The sequence below is a fragment of the Manis pentadactyla genome, chromosome 4 (genome assembly GCF_030020395.1).
Source record: "Manis pentadactyla isolate mManPen7 chromosome 4, mManPen7.hap1, whole genome shotgun sequence".
NCBI lineage: Eukaryota > Metazoa > Chordata > Mammalia > Pholidota > Manidae > Manis > Manis pentadactyla.
Window position 1 is genome coordinate 1,353,788 of NC_080022.1, and position 21,971 is coordinate 1,375,758.

General features: G+C 59.1%; 1 protein-coding gene across 1 annotated transcript; it reads right to left on the reverse strand.

Annotated features, from left to right (window-relative positions):
* Positions 1 to 216: 216 nt before the first annotated feature.
* Positions 217 to 20,546, reverse strand: TTC34 (tetratricopeptide repeat domain 34). Its single transcript, XM_036882717.2, has 8 exons — positions 19,731 to 20,546; positions 12,760 to 13,630; positions 11,140 to 11,365; positions 9,904 to 10,108; positions 8,587 to 8,753; positions 5,746 to 6,016; positions 4,734 to 4,948; positions 217 to 2,547 (listed from the first exon to the last, which is right to left on the reverse strand). The coding sequence occupies exons 1-8, from the start codon at positions 20,509 to 20,511 to the stop codon at positions 2,020 to 2,022; spliced, it is 3,264 nt and encodes a 1,087-aa protein (XP_036738612.2). The 5' UTR covers positions 20,512 to 20,546; the 3' UTR covers positions 217 to 2,019.
* Between the last annotated feature and the right edge of the window lie 1,425 nt (positions 20,547 to 21,971).

Below are 21,971 nucleotides of genomic sequence, written 5' to 3' on the forward strand. Positions count from 1 at the left end.
ATTCCTAATTCACTTTGGCCTTATCCTATTACATCCTGCTTGCTCATCTCCTTTGCTGTCCTTTTCTGGTGTTTGAATCGCACATGGTCTTGGTGATAGAAGTGCCTGGCCACACCCACACCTGCTTCTCTGTGCACCTGGTTGCCAGGATTTTCTCAATATTCTGTGATTCCAGATTTGACCCGAGTTGTTTCACACGCAGATAATTGTTAAAAGTTAATTTATAGCTTTATTGTCTTGAGATTAGGTAATACTGTCTATACCATATCACAGACATTTTCTTGGTAACCAGAAATGTAGTTTTATGGAAAGCAGGATAACCTCTCTCCTCAGGCAGGAGTCTGATCACCTTTCCATTCTGCTGTGGAGGCTGTCAAGGGCCTGCTAGTTTTGTCATGTGAGTGTCACGGTGTGAGGCTGGGTTGAGCGCCATCCCTCCTGTGCCTGGGACAGTGATGTGGGATGTCTGCAGGTTGGGGCAGAAGGGCCAGGACAGACTGTGCCTGATGAGCCGGGAGGACCAGCCTGTAGGGTCCCTCAGGCTCTTTTCTATTGAGAAACCCACCCCGAGAGCCAGAGGCCCAGGTGTGACTCCTAGACCCCACTACTAACTTGATTTTTTGTGCAAATATTGGGGGACCCCTCCCAGCTTTCAAAATGGGGTGAGGAAGGAAGCAATAATGCAGCAAAAACCTTTTGGGAAGAGCTCGCAGTGCCCTGAGCACACTTACTGGCAGGTTGCTAGTAGGCAGTTAGCTCTACCTTGCAGCCACTGCCCCAGCTGTGGGCAGCCCTGGCACCCAGTAGTGGCAGGGCAGGGCCAGCCAGGCTGCAAGGAGGGGTGCCCCCCGTAGGGGCTCATAGGGCCTGGGACCTCAGCACCCAGCTGGGCAGTGAGGGGCTGCCTGGAGTGTGGGTGGGTCTGCAAAGAGCATTAGCTCCCGGCCCCGCCCCTGCAGGCTGCACTCCTGGCCTTGCTGGGGGCGGGTGCTGGTGCATCCACCCTCCTGGGTTCTCCGAGCACAGGAGCCAAGGCTGCTCAGTCCTGGTGCCACCCAGTGGGGTGGGGCTGGTGGGCAGGGGCAGCAGGGCGAGGCCAAGCAAAGGCTGACCAGTGCCCTCCTGCAGCCCAGGTTGTGCGTGTGTAGCTTTCTCTGCTGAGCTTGGCCCCAGGCCAGCCCTGTGGGAGATGGGGTGTGGAGGCAGGAGCAGGTGCATGTGTGTGTAGGCAGAGGAAGGGGAGACAGCCAGGGAGGGATGCAAACGAAGTGCTGAGAAGGGAGAGCACAAGCCACGGGGCTCCCCAACAGGTGGGGTGTGGGAAGAGGCATGGGGCGATTTGCCTGAGGTGGCCTGTCCAGCACATCTCACCAGACACAGGGAAACTGCAGCCCAGGCCTGGCTGCTCTGAGACACACAGCGATGGTACAGGGGCTGGGCTCTTGCACCATCCAGGAGGCTCATTTAAATTCTGACAGCTGTGCCACGAGATCAGCCAAGTAGAAGCCTGGCCACTCTGCTCACTAGGGGTCCCCTTGGCTTCGCAGAGGGGCCTGCAGGGGTGGGAGAGAACATATTGCCTCATGGCCCTGCGTGGTGGGCCCAGAAGACCTCGATGAAGTCATGGGTCTTGGCCAGCCAGGCCCCAGCTTGGGAGTTTTGTCTTTGGGGATTGGGCACTGCAGGAGCCCAGACCCAAGCCAGGCTCAGGCCCGACTGAAGGACAGCTTCACGCCTTGGGAGGGGTTTCCTGGGCTGGCATCACCTCTCCAGGGCTTCAAGGGGCCTCAGTCCTGTCCAACCTGCAGGTCCTTAGCCAGAGACAAGGACTTTGGCTGCTTTTCTGACACCAGAGTCCCAGGTGTGAGCCCAGAGGGCCCCAGCTTTAGGCACTGGGCGGCCGTTGTAAGACGGTCACTCCTACGAGGCAAGCGGGATGCTCTCCCCTCTGCTCCCCAATGCGGGAAGGGATGTGGGGTCCTGCACCCGGTCTGGAGGTGGAGCCTAGATCACGTGCGGTCAGTGGAGCCGGCAGTCTGAGGACGCCTGCCTCCGGAGTCTCGCTTTCAGCCTCTTCAGGCCGCCGTGCTCGGGGTCCACCAGGAGGCCGCTCTCCACTGCCGTCCAGGCCTCTGCACAGCGCCGCTCCTCCAGGCAGTGCTGCCCGAGGTACAGGAACACTTGGGCGGTTGGCGCCCGGCCCGGCCGCTCCCACAGGCTGCTCTGGGCTATGGTGGGCGCCAGCTTGAGGGCCTGGGTGAAAGCCCCTGCAGCTCCAGCCGCATCCCCCAGGCTTAGCAGCAGGCGGCCCCGGGAGCAGAAGTCCTCTGCCCGCACTGAGAGGTCGCTGTGAGCCGCCCCCTCCTGGAGCACGCGGTCCAGGTCCCTGAGTGCCTGGCCAAACTCTCCCAGCTCAGCTAGGCAGCTGGCCCGAAGACGCAGGTGATAGGCACTGCTGTCACTGGCCACAATGGCCAGCGAGCAGTAGCCCAGCGCCTGCCCAGGCTGCCCCGAGTTCAGGAGGGTGCGGGCTTCCTGGGCTGCGGCCTGCATGGAGGAGACAGATGGAGAGAGATCAGGTCAGCCCAGCATGCCCCAGGCCTCAACTTGACCCTGCACAGCCGGACAGGCAGGGCTGGCAGCACAGGACCAGGGCAGCACAGGACCCCAGCACCCTGGAAGCTCTGGGCTTGTCCTCCACTCCCCTCCGCACCCCTTGGTCTGCCCCCTCCAGCCCTACTGCTTCTCTCACCTGGGTGACCTCCCTCCTCCTTGACAGGCCCCTCTGATGGGGCCACTGCCGAGGCTGCCCAGCCCCGAGCAGAGCAGCAAGCCCAGCCTTTGCCCAGCTGGGTCCTTGAGGCCCCTCCTCGCCCCAAGGTCAGAAAGGCAGGTCCTGGGCGTCAGTGGGCTTCTCCCTATGGCTGGCCAGTGAGTGACCCTGGAAGGCCCTTTAGAGCCGAAGTTGGGGGAAACCCTTGCTGCTGCCGGCTCCCTCCTCCGGTGCTCCAGCACCTGCCTTGTTGGGGCTTGTTTGCCCCGGGGAATCGGCAGGCCGTGGCCTCACCCTCCGTGGGTGACGCAGGCAGGGCAGGGCGGGCATCTGGGCGCTGTCTAGCCTGGCCCTTCCCTTCCCAGGGACGTGGGACGGGGGGCCCGACTGGGTGGCCCAGCCGCTGCCTCCCCTGGGCCCTCAGCGCACGTCCCCTCTCCGTGGGGCTCTAGCACACTCAAAACCTGCCCGCACGCCTCACCTCCTCTCCCAATACCCCCAAGAACTTCGCCTGCCTCATGGACCCACAGCGCTGCCCCCCGGACAGCAGGGACCATTCGGGACCCTGCTTTGCCGCGGCTCCCCCTTCCCCGAGCCCCCTCCTCGGGAAGCCACGGAACCCCACCCGGCGGCGCCGCACGCCGGTCCCCGCGAGGATAGGCCCGGGTCGGCAGCCCGCCGGCACCGCGCTCCTCGGACCTCCGCGCGCAGGCCCGGGGCCGCGGGGAGGAGCGACGCCACGCAGGCGCAGTGCCGCCGGAGGGGGGGGAGGAGGGCGCACGCCGGAAACGGGGCGCCGCCACTTCCGGGTCGGCCCGCGTCGCCCAGCAACGGCCCGGCGCCGCCGGGGTTCTTCTAGGAGCTCGGGACCCCAGCCCAGCGCCCAGCCCCTCAGAGGCCCCGAGGACACGGCCTGGCGCTCCGCTCCCTCGGCCCGGGAGCCCGGGCGCCGCGTGGCCAACTCCTCTCGGACCCCCGCGTGGACACGTCGGGCGGTCTGCGTTCCTGAGGAACCCGGCGGTGGGATGCACTAGGTCACGGGCGTGCAAACCGAGTCCTCTGCCGCCAGAACCTCCCCGACCTGGTGGCTCCTTTCCGCCCTCCCCTCTCCCCAAAGGTTCAGCCTCTGCAGGGGAGACGCACTCTGCAGCTCCCGCTCCCCGGGGGCCTCTCCCGCCATCCCCGGGGCATCGAGGACGCCCTGCCCCCCGCCCCGTGGGCCCCGGTCGGATTGGCTTCCTGGGCTTCCTGGGCTTCCTAGGCTTGGCCCTGGAACCTCCCCGCCTCCTGAGCCCCTCCTCCAATGCTGGGCGCCCGCTGTACCTGTGTACCTCCCCTTTCTTGAACATTCCGAGCTCTTTCCTACCTCCAGGCCTTTGCTTTGACCTGTCTGTCGCCACCATCATTTCACCTCCAGGGCCACCTCGCTACCCATTGCCATTTTTGGGGTCTTCCCAACGTGAACCCTCTCAATGTCTCCTCTGAGATGCAAGGCCACAGCGGGGCAGTGGCTCCACCTGGCACCTGATGGCAGGTGCTCAGTACAGTCTTGTCAAATCAACAGTGGAGAGAAGAATCAGCGAGGCGTGACCCCAGCCCCCTTCTCGGCTCCCCACCTGCGCTGTCACCGGGAGGGGAGGCAGGAGCCTCTCCTGGCCTGACCTGGGGCTTGGGCGGCCTCCCTGCCAGGCCAGGTGCTCTTAGCTGGCTCAGCCCAGCTCTGAGAAGAGGGCCCCCGGTCCCCCACAAGTCCCCTGCGGCTGATAATGCCTCGCGCAAAGAAGTGGAAGGTTGCTGGTGCTTAAGATGACCAGACCCGGGCCTCCTACTTGCGGCCCCACCCCACCCCACCCCACCCCACCCCAAGCTGAAATCAGGCCAACAGAGTCATAGCTGCCTGGGATGGGGCCCAGGGATCTCACGCCCATGGAGAGGCTGGGGGACCCTGTGGGGGGCACACCTGGGCGAGGCCTTGTCGCTCTGAGGTGTCCAAAAGATGCAGCAGGAAGCCGAGGTCCTCAGTGTCTGTCCCCGCCAGGCCCTGCAGGTCTTGTGCAGCGGCCCGAACATCTCCTTTCTTGAGCTGTAGCAGGCCCCGCCGGGCTCTGGCAGCCTCTGACGTCGGGGTGGGCTGTAAGGCTTTTTGCAGGCGGGCGCCAGCCTCCTCATAGCTGCCTGTCAGCAGTTTGGAAGGACAGTCAGGGAGGGGCTGGGCCTGTCGGAGGGGTGAGCCACTGGCCGCTGAGCAGGGAGATGGCCATAGCCTTTCTTGCTCAGAGCTGGCTCAGGGAGCAGGGGCTGGTGCAGGGGCTCAGACCCAGGAGCAGAGTGACACGGTGCCACCATGCCAGTCATGGACTCACCTGCTGACCTGAGCCCCCTTCCCCAATTGGGGGCTTCATTAAGTCTGTGACCCCCAGATGAAGCACTGAGCCCTGAGCCCTGCAATGCGGTCACTACAGGGTCTGTTCTTTCCTTCAAGCACTTGGGGAAGCAGGGCAGCGTGGGTGGGGCGCCCACAGGCTCGGCGAGGTTGAAGGCTGGGGAGTGCGGGCCACAGGGAGCCTCCCTTTCCAAATTAGGGCTGAGCTATTTTCAGGATTTTGTAGGGAAGACCCACTTAAGACAATCCGATCTAGAACAGGGCCAGGCATCCCATAGACACTCAGTAAACAGCTGTTGAATTAAATGCATGAGTTAATGAGGGGAACCCAGCATTTGGGTCCTTTTATGAACCCCAAACACTCTTCTGTTTCTCCTCCCTGCAGGCAGAGCCACATAGGTGGCTGAGAGTTAGAGACACACATCAGGCCCCATGTGGGACCAGATCGCGGGTACTGGGATTTGTCGGGGGAAGGGACAGTAGAAGCCATCGAGTCCAGGGTCTCTTTCTCCCATTTTACAGAAAAGGATCCAGGGGCGAGAGAAGCCCAACAGACACACACGTTCCCCCCACCTGGGCTGGCACATACCCACTGCAATGAGCAGGTCTGCCAGGACGATGTGCCAGCTCAGCTGCCCAGCGTCGGCTTTGATCAGCGCCTCCCCCGCGGCAAGGAGGCCCTGGGTGTCCTCGTTGCTGATGGGGGTCCCAGTGTCCGGCAGCTGGCTCAGGAGGGCCCGGCCCCGGGCGGAGAGGCCCCGAGTGATGAGGGCCTGGGCCTCTGGCTTCAGAGAGCGGATCTCAGGGGCCGCTGCCACTGGGTCGAGCTTCAGAGCAAAGAGGAGGTCATCCACAGCCTCCTGCGAGGGCACAAGGGCGGGGGCGGGCGGCAGAGGTCGTCCCAGCTGCATGTCTGCCAGGCGCTCCTCCCAGTGCCTGGGCCCTGGAAGGGACCTTAGAAGCCACTGAGTCTAGGGTCTCCTCCTCCCGTTTTACAGAAAAGGATCTGGGGGTGAGAGGAGCTGGACAGACACCCATGTTCCCTCCCACCCCGGAAGGGGTAGGCAGCCCAGTCCCTGCCCTCCCACAGCTCTGGGGGGCAGCCAGAATGAGGGCCCATCCGGTGGGCGATCCGAGGCAGAGCACGCTGCAGCTGCCCGAGCGCATTCGGAAAGGGGGCAGGGAGCGGTGGTCTGGGACCACCGGCGGACCACGCGGAGAAAGAATCACAGTGGGACAGCAGGTGGCTGGAGGAGTGTGCAGCCTGGAGGAAGGGGCGGGTTTCCACGGTTCTGACTGTGACGTGGCGCAGGAGGCCGCCGAGGCTGGGCTGCCCTGGGAGAGCCCTGCGTCGGACCCCTGACCCAGCCAGCAGCGGGAGCCCTGGGGCACCTCCGGGACCCCCCCTGCCGGCTTTCTGGTCGTCCGTCCTCTGCCTTCGGCGCCTTTGTTCCTCCCTTCCTCCCTTCGTTTGGGTTCGTTGAGTTTAGTATTTCATTTAAATTCCTCCCTTTACTCCGCCTCTCTCTAGGACATTTTAGCAGTTGCCCTGCGATTCTAGCTCCTGTCTTCAGCGCCCACAGTCCAGGGGAGTTAATACAGCACCGCTTTGCATGGGATGTGGGAAGCACGCAGCCGACATCATTCACCACACCCTTTGTGGTGCAGGCAGAGCTCCGCTGGAGGAAATTAGGAGCGGGCATCCCCTTGTCCCCGGGGCCTGTAGACGGGGGTTTCTCCCAGCAGAGAATCTCTAACCTCCGTCAGCCCTCTGCAGCGCAGGGCCTCTGGCGGCGGGTCTTGTCAGCTTTCACTTATCTGACAATGTCCTTAGCTTCACTCTTAGTTTTGAAGGGTATTTTAAGTGGATAGGGAGTGCTGGGTTGATGCTTTCTGCCTCTTAGTGCTTAAAGACACCCTGTCCCATTGTCTCTGGGCCCTACTGTCGCTGTGCCAGGCATTCATACTGTTGTTCCACTGAATCGAATGCTTCATTTTCCCTCGGGTTGCTTTTAAGAGGTTCGCTTTGTTTTGCTTTTAGAAATTTGACCAAGATGTACCTTGGTGTGCTTGTGGTCATATCATCATATACATGTGCATCTGAAGAAATAATGGCAGAAAGTTTTCCAAGACGCTCAGCAAATCCTGAGGCGATGAGCACAAAGATAGCCACCCCTTGGCATATTTTGGTCAAATACCCATAGGTATTCTTTCTCCTCCGGAACTGCAGTTAGAGGTCACTGAAGCTCTCTTCATTAAAAAAAAAAAAAAAAAATCCTTCCCTGCTCTGTTTATTAGATAATTTCTATTGATCCAGCCTCCATTTTCTAACCCTTTCCTCGGCAGTTTCCCACCAGCTGTTAAGCCCATAAATTACTCTCTCCTGGTCGGGACGGAAAGTTTTCTCAGATGCTTTTACAGTGCAGGGTGGGCTTTTCTGGAGCAGGTGTGTGGGATGCAGGTCTGTGAGACACAAAGCCCTGAGATGCGTGGACTGGGGGATGGTCCTCTGTTCCTTTCTGCACCTTGGCCTGGCCCTGCCTGTGCCTGGTGCCCGCCAGGGGTGACCTCAGGGGAGCCCCAGCTTCCTTGGATGGGGCCCTCAGTACAGGCCGGGCACCAGGCTGGCATCCCTGCCCCCATCTTACCAATGCTGACACAGGGCTCGGGGAGGTGTCCTGGCACAGGACTTGCCCATAAGGTTAGAGAGCAGGGCTCAGGGCTCTGGACCCAGCAGGCTGGCTCAGGGGTCCTCACGCCGTGCCCCTCTCATGGCGAAGGGGCTTGTGGGTAGCTTGGCCTCAGCCCGTCTCCAGGAGGAGTCATCGGTGGGCTCCCCAGGGGTGGGCAGCCCCCGCCCCTAGCCTCACTCCCGCGTCCTGACTCCTGGACATGCAGGCTGTCTTTCCCTGCCGTGTGTCCTGTTGCCCTGGACAGAGCAGGAGAGGCGTTTCCAAGGCGCCTCTTGGAGGGGCTGCTGGCATGCCAAGAGCACCTGGGGAGGGTTCCCAAGGACCCCCTCCTGCAGCAGGGGCCCGCCCAGCCCTGCCCCTGGTGCCGATGGCAGGCCCTGTGTGGACAGCTCAGGGTGGTGCCCAGGAGGGCAGCTAGGGTTTCGTTATTTTAAACTGGGGGGCCCCTGGGAACCCTGAAGGTTAGCACATTCATCTAAGCTGAGAGGCTGGGAGGCACGGGAACTTGTCAGATGGAAGGGAGACTCCCTGAAACCCGGGGTTTAATGAGGGAGCCCCAGTGCGGAGGGGTTTTAATGGGCACCTCACATGCCGGGCGGCCCGGCCTCCTTCCCTCTGTCCTCGGGGTTGAGATGGGAGGCAGTGCCCTGGTCTTCCCTGGGCGCCCCCTGCTCCCCAGAGGCGCCCTCCCCCAGCCTCCCTGTGCCCGGCCCAGGTGGGGAGGGTGGGGCCGCTACCTTCTGCTGGTCCAGCGCCAGGTGTAGGAGTGCCCGCCCACACAGCGCCCGCACGTTCTGTGGCTCCGCGTGCAGCACGGTGTTGAGGTCGAACATGGCCGTCCTCTTCTGGCCCAGGAACCCGTAGCAGCGGGCGCGGGCAAGCAGGGACTCGGTCGCCTGACTCCCTGGAGAAGGAGGGTGAGGTAGCAGGACACAACCATGCTGGGCCCAGGGTGGGGATGTCTGCCCTCATCCAGTTCCTGCACCTGTCCCGGTGCCCAGTGGGGTGGGGGGCACAGGCTGTGGGGCCGTCTGGCACAGCTCCCAAATGGCTGCGTGCCAAGACACACGGGGGTGGGCACTGGCCGAGTGGCACAGGGAGCCCGACCAGGAAGGCCGGGGGACACCCAGAGGGGGAGGCACTGTGGCTGCACCTGAGGTGCGGCCAGGCTGGGGAAGGGTCCTCGGGGCTGGACGCGGTGTGGCCCAGGTATGAAGGTGCCAGGCGGGTGGGGAGGAGCCCTCTAAGTTCTGGGCACAGAGGCCCCTCCCCAAAGAGGTGGTGGCCGCCACACTCCTGCGAGGTGTCTGTCCAGGGGTGGACACGGGACGACACCTGGGCTCTGCAGGATGCCAGGCAGTGTCCCTGTCCCTGAAACCCTGTGTGGGGTGTTTGCCCTGCACCAGGGGCCCCCCACACTGACCAAGAGCTAGTTCGCTGATCCTCATGCCCGCCCACGCAGCGTCTCCCTCCTCCACTTTGAGGAGAGCGAGGTGGTGCCTGTATGCACAGAGCCAGGAATTCCCCAGTACCCTGACCTGCAATCTAGGCTGTGAGCGCTATGCACCCCGGGAACACCAGTGTGGCCCCCGGAAAGGCCCCTCCATGGGGCGCGGGTGCCCCATTCCTCCGCGCTGAGAGCCCAACTGCCAGGCATGGGCCAGGCCGCTGCCTTGGCACCAGGGTGGGCACGGCAGGTTGGCTGGGCAAATGGGGAGCCCAGGCGTGCACACAGAAGCCCCCACTACTTCCAGTAAGGGCTGAGGGGAGCCAGGCCTCACCTCCTGCAGCTGGTGGGAGGGGGTTGAACTCAGTCTGGCCCTCCTACCCTCAAGGCCTGGGGAGGGGTCCCAGCCTCTCCCAGGCTCTAGCTCACCTATACAGGCAGGGCCACAGCAAGGATGTGCTCTGTGAGCGGCCCCACGGCATGCACACACCCATGAACCAGACACGTGCTCACCCGCCAGGCCCCCAACATGAACGGCAGAGGCTCCCCGTGCCCCCATGTACCCGGCACAGGATGGGAGCCCCGGGAGCAGGCAGGAGGCTCCTACCTGCAGCAAAGATGGCCAGAGAGAGGTAGGCGATGGCCTCCCTGGTGCGGGTTCCATCCTTGGCCCCCCCTGGCCGCCCTCGCAGGATGGCCAGGGCCCGTGCATGGCAGTGGCCCCACAGCAGCTGCCGGTCCTCATGGTGGAAGACGTCCAGGGTGGGCTGGAGGCAGGTCGTGTCCCCAGACTGGACCACCTTCTTCACTAGCTGCAGGGGCAGGGCCAACTTTGCTGTCCTCCCAGTGACCCCTGCCCAGACCACCCCATGCCCAAGCTTCCTGCGGCTGTGGGTTTTGTGTTGGGGGCAGGGACTGAGTGCCCCTAGCACGGGACTCAGGGAAGGCTGGGCAGGGGGCGTCACTGCTCTGGCTGCTCCTCTTCACTGCAAGGTGGGTGCTGGGGGTCCCAGTGTCCCTGAGCTGTGCTTCCCTGGTGACACGGAGGTGATGTCGTTTCACAGACTCACTCAGGGAAGTCCAAATGAGAGGTACAAGGAAAGGGGACTTTCAAATCACAAAGTGCCAGGGCACCAGGAGTCGTTCAGAAGGCGTGGAGCAGAAGCCCTGGGACCAGTCCCCTCTCTGGGCACGCAGCAAGATGCAGGGCATGACCTTCACTCTAGAGCAGCTCCACCCCACAGAGGCCCTGCTGCCCCACATGTGGGTGGGCGCCACCCCCAGGTTGGGAGCACCCAGTTTCCAGGGCATCCTTTCCTCCCACCTGCTTGGCCCAGAGCAGGAGACCAGAAACCCAACCTGGCCAGAGCAGAAGGAGGAAGGTGACGGGCCCCATAGCTTCCCCCTGAAAGCCAGACATCTCCAGGGAACAACCTCTGCCCCTGGTTCCAACCAGAAGGCCTCACAACACCAGAGGGAGGTGCACTTCCGCCTTTCCTGGGGAATTCAGGACGAAGTGCAGCCCACATCTGGTTCTTGGCCCTTTTGCTTCACAACACAACAAAAGCATACGGAGCTCTCCCTGCATGCTGGGGGACTGCTGGGCCCTGGGGTGCCCGCTGCAGTGAATTCCCCTGACACGGTGCAAGACCAGGGCACAGAGGACACCAAAGGTCAGGGAGGTCAGGGAGGTAAGGGACCTGCCGTGGTGGCTGAGCTGGAGGTTGGGATATAGTTTGCTCCAAAAGTGAGGTGCAGAGGGAGGGGCCACGAGAGGCCTGGTGTCCCCATGGCACTGTGCCGGCTTCTGCCTGTCCTGCTGTTGCCCCTGGGGCCTCCTCACCCTGTTAGCATCATAGGAGAAGCCCCTGTGAAGCTGCAGCAGGGCCAGCCGCACCAGCACGGCAGTCGCCTGGGGCCTCCGGGACAGGGCCACCAGCAGGGCCTTGTGGGCGTCCTCCAGGTGGCCCAGGCGGTACAGGGCATCGGCAGCCAGGAGGTGTGAAGACTCATCTTCCCTGTCCAGCTCCATCAGAAGAGTGGCCAGCTGGTACACGCCATGGGCATCGCTGCAGAGAGAGCAGCTGGGGTGAGCCAGCCCCTTCCCTATACCCCTTCCCGTGCCCAGGCAGGAAGGCCACAGACAAATCCTATCCCATGCACCTGGTCTGGGCAGCACCCCCTTCCAGCCGGGCTGCAAAGACCCAGGTCCTGCTGGAAGGACCCTCACGCTGCGCACGCTGTCTCCAAAACCCACAGCTGTCCTTTCCAAAACACATCCCTCAGCCTTCACCCCCACACCCACCCTCTCACCACCCGAGGGGCAGGCGTTTTACCAATGAGGAATCAAAGCTGTGCGCTCACCCCAGCCAACCCCACCTTTGTGTCCTTTTCTACAAAACAGGTGGCAGTGTTGGCCCTGCAGGGCTTGGGATGTGTCATGAGCAGAGCCAAATAACACATGAACTGCACTTGGAATGTCCCCATGCCCTGGGAATGTGACTGCACTCCTCCTGGGAAAAGGGGCCAGGGCCTCCGATTTGACAGTCCCCCAGGGAACACATAGAAATGGCCCCCAGGCACACACAGGAAAGTTCCTCTTCACCAGTGTGCATCAAAGCGATGCACGGTAAGCCCCCAGGAGGCAGAGGAAGTACTGGTGGCTTTTGGAGGGATGTGCTGGCATTAAACACGCCCCCCAGGAGGCACCAGCTCCGTGCTTGTCACTTTGCTAAAGTGCCTTCCTGCCACCTCCCAGCACAGAGAACTGCAAATCAAAACAGCTGCAGGTTCACCCACTGGGCTGGCAATGAATTTGCAAAACGTTGGCTGGATGTGTTGCCCTACGGGCAGGTGGGCAGCTCCTGAAGTCAAGGACCTCACAAGGGCTGTGCTCCCTGACCCAGGAATGCACCCTCTGTCTCCATCCTACCGGCAGAAAGTCGCGGAGACGTGATGTTACCCAGGTTGTGTTACAACTAAGAGCAAAGACTCTGGGAAGGTACAAAGGCGTAACTCCCATGGGGGGAGGGGGGCAGGGTGCTTTTCACTGCGGTGAGACACATCTAGCGGCGAAAGAATGTCCACGATCCAATGAGTTACAGGTGGGTATCAACTGCATACAGAGCATGCCTGCAGTTTTGTGGACTGTATTATATATGCACAGAGAGAAGCATCTAGAAGGGAAGTTATCTGTAGGTGGATAGTGAGTTTTAGTTTTTCATTCCCATTCTTGAGTTTATTATTTTCTATAACAAGTAAATCCATAATGTGTCATGCTGTTTGGGACTGAGGGTCCTAAGATCTGGGCTTGGGCACTAAATCTGAAGATTTAGGGAAATCCCCAGCCCATCCCTGCCTCAGGTTACTCAGCTGTAAAATAGGAGGAACCCCCCCCCCCCCCCCGCTATCTTGCAGGAGACGGGAATGAAGCAGCAGCCCCGGGCGCGGGGCTCGTGTTTACCCTTCCTGCGCTGCGGGGCTGTCCATCTCTGCGGCCGTGGTCCGGCTGCCCGGCGCGCGCACGGGTCCCGGGTCCAGCCTCCGCTGCAGCATCCTGCGGCCCTCCTCCCGCAGCACTATCAGCAGCAGCCCGCGCTGGTTCCAGGGCACGTAGGCCTTGGCGACGAGCAGAGCCTCCTCGGGCCGCAGCCTGCAGGCGGTGACATAGTCCAGCGCGCCCAGGAACGCGCTGCCTGCCAGCACCCGGAGCAGCCCGCGGCCGCACAGGGCGCGTACGCAGCCGCCAGGGTGCGGCTGCCTCTGCTCCACCACCTCCTGGAAGTCCTCCTGGGCATGCCGCACGTCGCCAGCGTGCAGCGCGCAGAAACCGCGCAGAGCCATCAGGAGGGCGCGGTCCCCAGCGCGGTCCCCAGCACGGTCCCCAGCACGGTCGCCCACGCGGTCCCCAGGGCGCGAGGGCCGCAGCAAGTGCTTACACAGTGCCCGGGCGCCCTCAGAGTCCCCGGCCAGAAGCAGGCACTCGGCCAGGCGGGCGCCTAGTGCTGGGCGCGCCCGGGGCGGCGCCACGTGCAACAGGACACGGAGCGCGCGGGCCACCGGGGCCAGCAGCTCGCGGCCCGAGTCCTCGCGGAGCTCCGCGCGGCTCCGCACGGCCTCCCGGAAGCGGTCGAAGCCCACGTCCGCGGCCTCCTGCGCCCGGGCGCGCACGCGCTCGCGGTCCCCAGGCGAGAGCACTGCCTCGAACTGCCTCCGCGCCCCGGAGGGGCTCTCGCGGAAGGCCTCGTGCAGGTCCCGAAGCAGGTCCAGGGCCCCGCTGTCCAGGAAGAAGGCCGCGGCCGCGCGGGTGACCAGCAGGGCAGCCAGACGCTCGCCTGGGAGGAGAAACAGAGTGCTGGACCCGCCTGTCGGCCAGGAACCTGGGTGCCACGCATAACCCCCAACCGTCCAGAGCTTCGGACCCTCTGAAGCATCTCACATCATCTCCCTGGAGTCTGCCAGTAGCCCAGGACGTGGCCTCAAGCCCGTCAGAGGCAGAGCGGCCTCAGCAGCAGGTGGAGGCTGGGCGGCATTCTCACCCTTGGCCAACAGCGAAATTTAGTTACAGCACCGGCCCTTTTAATGACAGATTTTAGGACTGTGTTCTCTTTTCTGGGACCAGCCCCCACCTCACCCCTCCCCTGCCAAGATCAGAGCTGGAGTTCTGGCGCTGTGACCTTGGTAGGGGCCCGGCTGTTACTGTGGCACCTTTGCTCTTCCCTTCTTTGGGCTGTGTGGGGACCCGACACTTTCTGAAACACAGACCGCCCCATTGGGTCCAGCAAAGAGGAGGTCAGGAAACCAAGTTTGCTCACAGACTGGGGGACTTGGGCCGTTTCCTGAATCCCACTGTGTCTCAGTGTCTTCTTCTGCTTTATTATGGGGTTTCAACGTCTACACTCATGGTGCTGTGAGGATCAGACGGATTAACACCTGCCCAGGACCCGGAACAAGGCCCTGGTGCAGTGACGTTTCCCATCAGCAGCAGTGTCACCTCCGTCGTCATACTTTACATCTGAGCAACCGAAATGTGCTGGTGGGAACGGGAGCCTTCTGATGAGTAAAGGAAGCTGGGCCACCCCATCCCCAGCAGAGCTCCGAGCAGGTGCACTCCGTTGGCAGAATCCAGAAAACTCAGTGCGGCTGGAGCTCAAGGTCATGGCTGTCCACCCTTAGATTACAGGTTGGAAAGTACTCCTGGGAGGGGAAGTTCCTAGAGCCCTCAAGTCTCAGTCCTGGTCTCTGAACGCCCACTTTGGTGCTTTCACATGGAGTCCTTCAGAAAATCCAAAGAGTTTCCTTGCAACCTAACTTGATCACCACGACTGTAATAATCCTTTACTTTGAACCAAGGGGGCAAAGCACCTTCCCTTTGTGGAAGCAAAGCCACCACCCTGTCCCGTTGCTATGGTGGCAGGCATCACATCACAGCCCAGAGTCACGTAAAAAAGGCATCTTGAATCCTGAGGTCAACCACCCAACCAAACCGTGGTCAGCCCGGCTAGTGCTGGCAGCCAAAGGAAAGAACTTCAGCTTTTTCTGTTAGTTACTGACTCCTGGACAAAGCAGTTCTATCCCTGGTTTTTGTAATTGTTCGTGGATCCTAGGGAGGTGCGGCGGTGGACAGCCCTTGGGGCCTGGGGAGAGTGGTTATTAATTTACCCATATAGAAGTGTGTTTTCTGTCCTGCTTCTGAGACTCCACTTACACGTGTTGGACTTCTAGATATTGTCCCACAAGCTCTGTTCATTTTTCTTCTGTTCCTTGTATTGGATAATTACTATTCTATCTTCAAGTTCATGGACTCTTCTGCTGTCTCCAATATGCTGTGACTTTTTCATTTCAGTTATGGTGCTTTTCAAGTCTAGACTTTCCATAGGTTCTTTTTTTAAAAAAAGTCTACATCTCTTCATTAATTATGACCATGTTTTCCCTTAGTCCTTGGCTATATTTGTAACGGTTCTTTTAAAGTCAGTCTGCTAATTTAAGCACCTGAATCATCTTGAGATCAGTTTCTTTTGACTTCCTTTTGTCCTGCCTGTGGCTCACATTTTATTTTCCTATTTCTTTGCATGTCTACTAATTTTTATTGTACACCAGACTGATGCTCTGTAGAGACTCCGGGTTCAGTTATGCTCCTCTGCAGAGGATTGAATATTATTTTAGCAGGCAGTTCAACGGGCTAGGATTAAACTCCAAAAGCAGTGTCTTTTTTGGTGGACGGCAGCCAAAAGCTCCATTCAGTTCTGGCAGCTTCCAGCTGCTGCTTTTTCAGGCTACCCAGCCTCCCCCACGTATGTGTAGTTCCCTAGTCAGCCAAGGATTTAAGCGGATTTAACACACAAATTTTGGATCTCACCTCCCTGCTCCAGGTGGCTCCCTCCTTTGCAGGATTCCCCTTTTGACTTCCAGTTCTGCCCGCATTTTGTCACTGTCCGGTGCCTTCAAATACTTGCATGTCTTGTCCAGATGTTATCGTCGCTGTCTGCGGCACACAGTCGACTCGAGCAACTCCACCACTATTGAAAGTCACACTTTTCTACTGTTAGATTAAAAAAATTTGATGATCTAGGAGGATATAAAATGCTATCTCATTGTTGTTTTCATTTTCCTGGTTACTAGTGAGGCTCATTTATTTAAAAATACTTTTTTTTTTTTTTTGCCAGTCTGGTGGGTAGAAAGTGGCATCTTAAAGCAATTTGCATTTGTGTCATTACTATGATGTTGAATATTTTTCACATGTTCATTTGCCACCTGCATTTTCTCTTTTGGGAAATGCTTTTGCCAATTCTCTGTTGGACTTTTTTTCTTATTCATATGTGGGAATTCTTCAAATACTCTGGGTACTAACTTTTGCCCATTGCATATTTGCAAATATTTTCTATCTGTTGTGGGTTATCCTTTCATTTTCTATAGTCACGGGCAAAATAGAAGTTATAAAAATTTAATTTAATCAAATCTATTAAATTTTCCTTATTGTTTCTACTTATTGTAAGGAGGCCAGTTGCACACAGATTGTTAGATTTTAAAAAATTAAAAATTTAAATTTTAGTCTTAAAATATTGTCCTATATTTTTTTTTCAGAAATAAAGGCCAGCCATTCACATAATCCACCTGGAATTTATTTTTTGTTCAGTGTGAGGTAGGGAAATGGTCCCATCTATTGAATAATGGTCCTCTTCTTTCCCTACAGATCTGCAGTGCTCAATCTGTCACGTGTTCATGTGTCCAGACATCAGTGGGTATGCTTCTGACCTCTCTAATTTGTTTTATTTGTTTTCCTATCTATCCACTAAGTTGGTAACCTTCTGTATTGGTTAGTATAGCGTTGTATTAACTGGTAGAGCAAGTCCTCATACAACCACCCCCTTTGTCTTCATTTTCTCCATCACCTCCCCCTGCTCTTCCTCTTCTTCCTCTTGTCTAGTATTGGCCTCTTGCTCTTCGGTTACAATGTCAGGTCTTTCTAATAATGGACACTGAATATCTTTCCACTTATATAGGTATTGTTTAAGGTAATTTTCTCCATAGAGTCATAGAAATAAAGTATCTTCTGTTGCTGGCAAATGGTGTATTTTAAAAAAATCATAAAATTTCTCTTTGGTGGTGGTGTCTATAAATATAAATGCTTTTTGTATATCCTCTTAAATTCTGCTCCTCCGTGTAACACATTGTTGTTTCTTTTGGAGTTTCTACGTAACTAATCCTACTGTCTGGAATAATGATAACTTCGTTTCTTCCTTTCTAGTTTTTCCCCCTTTCTTATTTTATTGCATTGGCTAGGATCTCTAGTACAATCATGGGTAAATGTGAGAGTGGGCAGTCACTACATTCTTGATTTTAAATGAAAGGCTTCTATAATATTACCATGAAGCATGATAGTTTTGGTAGGCTTTTCCAATGAAGTAAGTTTCCTTCTATTCCTTTGTTGTTTCACTTTTTGGGATGTTTAAGATTATAAAATACTTTTTTTCTGAATTTATTGCAATGATCATATGTCTTTTCTTCTTGCATTAATGATGTAGTGAACTATATTATCACGGAAATGTAGAATTACAATTCCTGTATCATTTAACTCAGTTTTGGCTAGAACACATTTAAAAAATGGATGCTTTGATCTTACTATGCTGATGGACAGTGACTGTAATGGGGTATTTGGTGGGGACTTGATAATAGGGGGAGTCTAGTAACCACAATGTTGCTCATGTGAAACCTGAGCATAAGACTGTATATCAATGATACCTTAATAAAAAAAAAAAAGCCATAAATGATCAAAAGTGACTCAAGAAGAGATAGAAAATACGGTCATTTAATAAAAGAAATTAAATTTCAAGTTGAAATGCTAAAAAAAAAAAATGGATGCTTTGACTCAGCAGTTGTATTAGTTACTTTTGATAGGTAACCTTGAGATTAGAATGCATTTGTTATGGGAAGATGCATTTTTAAAGACTTGTAGAAAGGAAATTTATTTGTTCCCATTGTAGCCATATTGTGCTGGTGGTGATAAGGCAGTTGCCTCTGACATAGGGCCTCAGGTCTGACTGAGGCAGCGATTCCCAGGGAAGGAGGTCCTGTTCCTCAGAGCCAAGGCAGGGTAGGAGAGCTTCGCGCCATCCCCCCGGGGGCAGAGCCTTCTTAGCACCCTTGTTCCTGAGGCTGTGGCCCTTTGGGGTCCTGGGTCTCCACAGGGGTCTCTGTTGGTCATTAAAGTAGAAGACCCCCTCCACTATGGGGGTTGCTGAGTGCCCCCAACTTGCCATGGGGTTGGCCACTACACATTTGTGCTTTGGGTACTGAGGGTCCCCTACTTTCTCATAAGCTCGGGGTTCTTTGTGACTCAGTTGAGCATTTATAGGTAGGTGGCAGGGTTTCAGGATATCTGGTCAAGCATATTTCCAAAAATAAATCTGCCCACTCACTTTTCAGTTCTCTCTGGTTTCCCTCCATCCTCCCCTGCCAACTCACCCATGGGGATCACCGGTAACCGCCATGGGGCACACTCAACAGATGCTTTCTGTCCCCTCACGGGCTTCCAGGGGCGGCTCCTGGTGCCTTGCAAACACCCTCATTTTCTGGCCTTCACTGTCACCCTGCAGGCTCCTAATTTTCCTCCTTTCTGTCCTCCTGTCCCCTTCACTGGGTCCTTTCTTGGAGGCAGTGGTGGGTAGGTAGGAGCACCCCAGGGACCAAATCCCAGCTACTATGAGCACCCCATGGGCACCGGGGAGGAGGCTGCACCCCCCACTGAGGACTGCCGGGCAGAGTCAGGGAGAATGTGTCTCAAGCCCTTAGAAGGAGGTCTTCTCTCCAAGCGGGAAGGGCAGCAAACACCACCACACCCCATCTTGCAGTGTCTGGCGGCCCACCTCTCTCCCTTTATAGACCCTTGACTTGACATCCCTTCTTTGTGCAGACAGTTCTGAAACCCCTTCTTCAAACTGAGTCCCTTTCATCTCAAGGCTCATGTGTCCAGCCGCCTGATGACCTGTCCACTTGATTCAAGGGACATCTTTTTGAGCATTTAGTGGACGACGCCATTTTAAGGGTTCGATGTGCATTTTCACGGAACTGGCCTGGCAACTGGCAGAGCCGGGCGCAGCCCCATCCCCACGTGCCCACAGGGAGGCGGCACAGCTGAGGGGGAGCTAGTGTCTGTGGTAGGCTGGAGTGTGGCTCCTGGGCGCTCCTGGCCAGCCCCCACCCCACTCCCGCTGGAAGGAGGGTCCAGCAGAGGGACTGGGCAGGAGCCGCTGTGTCTAAAACCCTAACGCCCCCTTTCGCCATCTGCTCCCCCCTGCCTCCTGCAACCCAGTTGCTGAAGAACAAAAATAATTCCTGACCTTCTTGAGGTCTCTCCTCTCCTCCATTAAATCTAGCCAAGATCTATCACTTCCAGCTCAGTGACGTCTCAGGACCGCTGCCTCGCTGCAGCTCTGCCCGCTCCGGGGAGCCTCTGCCATCCCTCGCCGGGCCCCTCCCAGCAGGGCCTCCGCAGCCGCGCTCTCACTCCGGCCCTCAGGGCACATCCTACACCCAGCAGCCAGAGGAAACCTTAGAAACGCGCCCTGGCTTCTCCCTGCTCCTGTCTCCAGTGCCTTCCCTTCCTGCTCTCACCCGCCACAGCCACCCAGCTCCGTTTGGTGGCACGAGCACCCCAAGTTCTTTCTCCGCAGGGACCTGACCCTGTTTCTGCTGCCAGGAATCCTTTAGTCTCAGCTCAAACAATGCCTTCCCTGACCACCCGGCCGAGCAGCACCAGGCATGGGCCGCTCCTCACAGCACAGGCTCCGTTTGGTCCTCTTAGGGCAGAGGCCTGTCTTGTCACCATGGTGCCCCGAGGCCCAGACCCCCCCAGCCCCCCTCCCACCATAAGCAAGATTTAAGCGTGCAGTGAATGTGGCCCTGGCCCCCAGGAGACAAAGAACACACTCCTACCTTGGGGTCTGCTGCCTGGCCGCTTGGGCTCAAGGGCACGGCTGCAGGCCTCCCGGCAGTCCTGGTACCTGCCACTGCGGAGCAGGGCTTCGGGCCACAGGCTGTGGCTCCAGGTGTCCCTGGGGTCCAGGGCTGCCAGGAGTCCCCGGCAGTTGGTCTGCTGGCCGGAGCTGTCCCTGGCCTCCTGGTGTCCTGACATGTAGTCCTGCAGCGCGCTGACCAGCACAGGGATGTAGGGCTGCTGGTGGGTGCGAACAAAGGCCACTGTCCGGTCAGCGCTAGAGGCAAAGGCCTGGAGGTAGTCAGTCACGCCGGCGTCCACCTGTGCTCTGGACAGGACCCAGGCCAGGGCACGCGTCAGCCGCAGCTCCAGGGCTTGCTGGGACTGAGCTTCCAGCAGGGCACTGCAGCGTTGCGACACCTCCCCGTAGCACCCGTGTGCCAGCAGGCCAGCCAGGGAGTGCAGGACTGCAGCCGGGTGGCTGGGGCAGAGGGCAGCCAGGAAGGCGGAGGCCAGAGTCCCTGTCAGGGACACCACTGCCATGCCATCCCAGTGGATGGCTGGGATCTGGCTGTCACCGCGGCACCAGGCCTCCAGGGTGGCCACCACGGGCGCCCCCCGTGCCTCTGCCAGGGCAGCTTGGACGCTCCGCACAGCCGAGGGTGCATGGCAGCTGAAGGCAGCCAGGTAGAAGGCGGTGGCCAGTGGGGGCTCCCCCAGGGCCAGGTGCTGGTCCCCTTCGCGGCAGAGGCAGGCTACGAGAGACTGGGCCGATGTCATGCCTGTCACCCTGATGGGCCCGTGACCAGTCCTCACGGCACCTGGAGGGGGTAGTGCGGTTAGTGCCTGCCCAGCCCTGCTTCAGAGCCGCCCCTGGCTCCACGGCCCTGCAGAGACCCACCTCTGTGGGCATCTGCCCTCTGAGTGCCACATGAGCTGGGTGGCCTGCGGGGTTAGGGTGCCTCCAGCACACGGCCCCTCAGGAAGGCGCACCCCCTCATTAACCCAGGCCACACAGCTGCTGCCTCCCCGGCGTCTGAGTCCTCGCGGACCTGCCCCACCGCAGGGTCACACCTTCCCCTGGGCCACGCAGGCCTGGGGGTGGGGGGGTCTGGGGGGCACTTCCCTGGCTCTTGGTTGGGGTGGAGAGCCGCGTTGGCTGAGGCCAGGGGGTCAGTTCTGGGGTCAGTTCAGCCCCTCCCCTGCCCTCTCCGCCTCCCCAGACCTGACCTGAGCTGGTTACTCTCGGCCCTTCCCCCTCTGGGTCCCCAGGTACCCTGCACACAAGCCCCACACAGTATATACTCTGGGACACACGCATGCACACGCACACACACAGCTCATGCACTCAGACACACTCACAGTTGCCTGCCTGGGAGGCTTGCCGGTGCGGGGTCCCTCTGCTCCTTGAGTCACCCCAAGGCCCACCCAGCTCCCGCGGGTCCGAGGGCGGGTCCGTTTCCCTGGAGAGCGTCAACACCCCAGGCCTGCGCTGCTCAGCAGCGCCCCCAGCGGCCGGGCCTGCCCCCTCCCCTCCCGGCTCCCCATAGCCTGGGCAGGACGTCGCCCACCTCACCCCCAGGCTGAGTTTGGGGAGAGCCGCGGGCAGGGACAGGCTCCCAGCCACACGCCCTCTAGAAGCGCCTTGTCTGCATCCTCATTGTTGTCCCAGGGGCGTGGGGAGCTCCAGGGCCCGCTGCCTTGGGGGCCTTCGCTGCCCTGCCCGCTTCCCTCTTCCCACAGGTTGCTCTGGGGAGACCGGCTCCCAGGCCACCCTGTCCCAGGACTCGGGTCTCCCACCTGCAGTGGGCCCGCCTCCGCACAGGCGGCCCCCACTCCCAGGCCGGACTCTGTCCTGCTCGTCCAGCCGTTTCCTCCGGCTTCTTTCCTCTTCCTGCAGAGGCCTGCCTCCTCTGTGGGTTGAGGCCCACAGGCGCTCTGAGGAGCTGTCACGGAGCCTGCTGGCCCGGGTCACCTTCACTGCGGTTTGCGCGATGCTTTAGGCATCACACCCCGTGCCCACCCCAACAGCAGCAGAGGGGAAGGCGGCTGGAGCGGCCCTGGGGGGCTGTGCATGCAGGTCTGGGATGCTGAGTCCTGCACAGGCAGCTGTCCTGGGTGGGGGGCCCTGGGGCGGCTGGGGAGGTGGTGTCCCGGAGAGATGGTCCTGCTTGGGGTGAGGGCCCCTCCCAACTCAGAGGCCAAGGTGCGAGATACCAGGTAAACCCCGACTCTTCTGC

Coding starts and splice junctions, on each gene's coding strand:
- TTC34 (XM_036882717.2), bottom strand. CDS start 20,511: ATGACATCGGCCCAGTCTCTCGTAGCCTGCCTCTGCCGCGAAGGGGAC. Junction 13,631..19,730: donor GCCAGGCAGCAGACCCCAAG/GTAGGAGTGTGT, acceptor TTCTCCTCCCAG/GCGAGCGTCTGGCTGCCCTG. Junction 8,754..9,903: donor TCTGGCCATCTTTGCTGCAG/GTAGGAGCCTCC, acceptor CTCCTTCTCCAG/GGAGTCAGGCGACCGAGTCC.